Here is a 4,204-nt window from a genome sequence, read left to right as displayed (position 1 = left end):
TTTTGTCGTTTGTTTTTTTAATCTTCTCAGCGCCTGTTTCCGCTCACTCTCTTACATACTCAGTGACTGCACACGGGTCGTCCGCTTTCACACTGCGGGATACCTGGTGCAAGCCAGGGGGCTAGTGTTCCGCGAAATCGGCTGACGACTCCGTAGCCTCCGGCTGCACGCATGGTCGGCCGACCAGCAGCAGCATCTCCCCCTCCCACAACCTCCCGACATTTGAGCAAGCCCAGTGTACCTTTCGTGCACTCTCCGCAGCCCTCGCTCAACGCACAACCCTCCTTCTCGCCTCCTTCCCGGGTGATTTCGCTTCCGAGAGGGTTGTTGCACCGGACGCGGGCACTTTGAGTCGCCGTGTGCGTGGTTCGCTCTCCGGCCTGGGAAACACGGCCCGCTGCAAGCGTGTCGCTGGCCCCCACGGGCCGACCGCCCGCTCCACGGGCCTCGTTATAAAAAGCGGCTTTCCAACTCTGCCCGGCTACAATCCGCTGCTGAGCTCTCCAGACAGCTGACACCACCGCCGACATGAGCCGCCTGGTAAGCAGTGAATGTGGCTTCGTCCTCCCGAGTGCTCGATTGATGCTTGTGGGAAAACGAGTCGAGGTTGACACACTGTTTAGCATGCGACCGATAATACGAGCTCACGTGTGTCGCCTGGGCTCCGATTGTCGCCGACGGGGGTAAGGGCAAAGACAGATGCGCAAAGCAGGAAAGGGAATGTGGTCGCTGTCAATACGGGCTTGTTTGGATGTTTGTACTTCACTACGGTCCCGTGACGTTGGCTAATGGTACCCATTTGTCACTGGGAGCGAAGATCGCATCTCGTATGCGATGTTTCGGGGTGTTTATTTCCGCCAATAATTTACGTAGTGGTTCGTGTGGTTGAACAGTTCGTGGCAGATAAACTAATCTTGGTTCATTGATAGCCTGAATGTAGATCACACACGTTTGGATGGGCTCATTTGAGCGGCGTTAATACATATTAACGTGCGAATTTGTTTGAGGGATCTTGTTTGCTTTTCAAATTCGAAAGATACGCGATTTTACCGTTGTAACTCAAGATTAGAACGAACGGTTTTATAATGACGACTTTAAATGTCACATTAGTAATTCAGCGATATAGAACCAGTCGTCGTCGAGCTGTTATGGCGATGATCTAGATTCTTGACTACAGTGATGTATTTTTAAAACGTGTGAGAAAAACAGCGCTTACGAAACGTAGCCGTAAGTAAAATTTAGGCGAATGCAAATCTTAATGCAACATGAATGCCAATTTGTGTAAGTCACTTCATGTCTTGCATGCCATGCTGCAGGTTTAAGTTGATTTTGGAACTATATATCACTGTATATACTACGCAGAAATATAGTTCGCGTAAACATCGTCGGCTTTTGTCAAAACCGCACGACCTGTCCTCTTGACCAAAGCCTTCACCTGAATTCCATAACTGTACTCAATGTCTTTTTTATCGTGATGTCAATGACTCTTCTCTGACTGGCCGCTTTACTTCGGTACAAGGTCTTTTTATTGCGTCTTCGCTTGCGGCAGAGGCTGGCAGGTGACCACGTGCTGCGAAGTAAGCCATGGAAGACCTACATTCATGCTCATTGCTGGATTTATTTATAGCCTTCAGTGCTCATTTCAAAGCCTGAAGTTGTGCCGACTTATAGCAAAATGCATTAGCGTATCTCAATACGGCAGACCTCAAAGCTGCACATTGAAAGGGTTTGCAGCGCAAGCACGGTAGTTCTGAAGGAAAGGTTTAAAAGCGAGGAACGGAAAGCAAAGAGGGACGACACGCTTTCCGTTCCTCGCTTTAAAACCTTTCCTTCAGCACTACCTTGCTTGCGCTGCAAACCCTTTCAATATGCATTTTAACCAATTACTAGCCGAAATAGCCGTTCTTCTTCAAAGCTGCCAATTTTCAGTGCAGTCATAACCAAGTTCTTTTACCATTGTCATGGCTGGTATTTACATTAAATTGAATTCGGCGTTTTACGTGATAAAATCGCCATTTAATTATAAGGTATGCTGTGGAGGAGACTTTCGCATTAGATTTGGCCACCTGGGCGTCTTTAATGATGGTTCACTTTAACTGCTAAGCTCGAAGTCTTGGAATCGTACATAGGACCTCGAGCTTAGTACCCTACGCCATAGCTACTGATATGTAACAATGATCGAAATATGTACTAGAGATATAGAGTCCCTGGTATTAAACTTCAACTTGAAAGTCCATGCAAACCATGTAAGTAAATTTAAAGCATCTTTCTTCGATTAACACTGCTCTTCTGTTGTTGTTCTGTAGCTGCCCTACGCTGTCTTGTTGGCCCTCCTGGGTCTCGCCCTGGCTGCCCCAGCTGAAGAAGTGGCGCCAGCAGCTGAGGCTCCCGCTGAGGAGGCCAAGCCCGCTCCGGAAGGCGACAAGGCGGTTGAGGGACGCACAGGCTTCTACCCGGGCTACGGCGTGGGAGCCTACGGTTCTGGCTTCAACCGCGGTGGAAGCTTTGGCCTCGGAGGCTACGGAAACGCTTACGGAAACGGTGGCTTTGGCTACAACTACGGAGGCACCAACCGCCGCGACTACGGCAATGTGCAGACCTACGGAGATCGCGAGACCTTCGGCCTTGCCCAGAACGCCGGCGCCAACCGCCGCTACGGACAGGGCAGCTCCGGAAACGCTTACAACAACCAAGCTTACGGCGCAGGCGGCAACCGCTACGGCGTGGGGTACCAGGGCGGCTACCTTGGCTAGTAACCCAAAGGTTGCGAACGACCGTTACGGTCTCGTTCTTTCAACGACGCGTATTTGGTCATCAATATGCCCTAGCATACTACAGTTGCTGTCACCGTCTTTGGTCTCTGTCTACTTCGCTGGTACTATCTAACCTGAGCAATGATATCATGTAAACTGCTGCCATGCTACACTTAATGCTTACTTCATAATCTCTCGTAAGCATGACAATTTGCACGCGAAGAACGCGGCAATAATTATTATACTTTTGCAGAAACGTTCTGTGCAATGTATCTGTGGCATGCTAGGTGGTATTGCAGTTACAAATTATGTTTCACTCGAAGTACAAATTCATTTGTATATAATAATGCAACTGTTATTACATTAACAGAGCTTCTTTTGTCAGCACTTCTATTTGTTCATTCCTAACCGTAATTTATCTGTTGTTTCTTTTCAGAATTTACACGAACGCTTTCTGCTTTCATCACTTCACTCTCGCCTGTCTATGCATCGCCTAATATGCAACGGAATCGCCTTGATCGGCAAAGAAGGAAATAGGAACCATTCAGCTTGGTAGATCATAGAACAGCACGTATAATAGTATACATCTCAATTGAAAAAAAAGCATCGATGGGCATTAGAAGGCATCTTCCGAGGCCTTCAGTAAGAACACTCTTTCTTGTCCCAATGAACAGAGATGTCATGAATCAATTGAATAAAAAAAGACTATTTATTTTCCACAAGTGCTGGAGTTCCCCGAGTGCATTTTCTTGAAAAACCAAGTTCGGTTACTTTGAAGATTTTCTAGATATCATGAAAAGTGTCACAGTGGTTACAATATTAGCTTCGTTCTTTATTTCTGTGTAGCATCGTACACGAAGGCAGTAAAACTAATAGTTCTGATGGTATAGGTAATGCAGCAAACATTGTGATCTTGATAGTTGCAAGGCACGAATCAGTAACTGTTGAGGTATTGCACCTGTCATTGTCCCTTGTGTCGCGGTGCGTTTAACGCTGCCTAGTAATAATTGTTGGGGTTTAATGTCCCAAAACCACGTTATTTAACGCTGCCTATAGAGCCGCAGAAGTATACAGGGTGCTTCAAGAACTGTGTCCGAAGATCCTAAATAATAAAGAATATGCAACATTCGCTCGCTGCCTTCAGGATTTTTCTGCAGCGGCAGACATCTTAAGAGGACCATATACATCAATTGCGGCAGCAAGCATCGAAGTTAAATTAATTAGTTTTCAATTATTGAAGAGAGGCGGTCGGGCCAAATGAGAGAATTGAAGTCCTTCCTGCGAAGAGCCCACTGCCGCCTAGAGATTTCGAAAAAGCGGCCTTTGGTAATTATTGCGGAAAAATGAAACCGGCCAATTTCATCGGCGAAACCAAAACGAGGAAAAGCGCTGCTGTCATGCTTTTCCGAGACGTTCAGAATGAGGGAGCGTCGTAAAATCAATCATCAATC

General features: G+C 47.0%; 1 protein-coding gene across 1 annotated transcript; it reads left to right on the top strand.

Moving 5' to 3' along the window:
• The first annotated feature begins 332 nt into the window (after positions 1-332).
• On the top strand, positions 333-3,475 carry LOC119394820 (keratin-associated protein 19-2). The gene is made up of 3 exons (XM_037662128.2): positions 333-540; positions 2,307-2,763; positions 3,190-3,475. The coding sequence occupies exons 1-2, from the start codon at positions 529-531 to the stop codon at positions 2,751-2,753; spliced, it is 459 nt and encodes a 152-aa protein (XP_037518056.1). The 5' UTR covers positions 333-528; the 3' UTR covers positions 2,754-2,763; positions 3,190-3,475.
• Positions 3,476-4,204: the final 729 nt, after the last annotated feature.

Source organism: Rhipicephalus sanguineus, chromosome 1, assembly GCF_013339695.2.
Source record: "Rhipicephalus sanguineus isolate Rsan-2018 chromosome 1, BIME_Rsan_1.4, whole genome shotgun sequence".
Lineage (NCBI taxonomy): Eukaryota > Metazoa > Arthropoda > Arachnida > Ixodida > Ixodidae > Rhipicephalus > Rhipicephalus sanguineus.
Note: the sequence above shows the minus strand (reverse complement) of the source record. Positions and strands in the feature narration are given on the sequence as shown.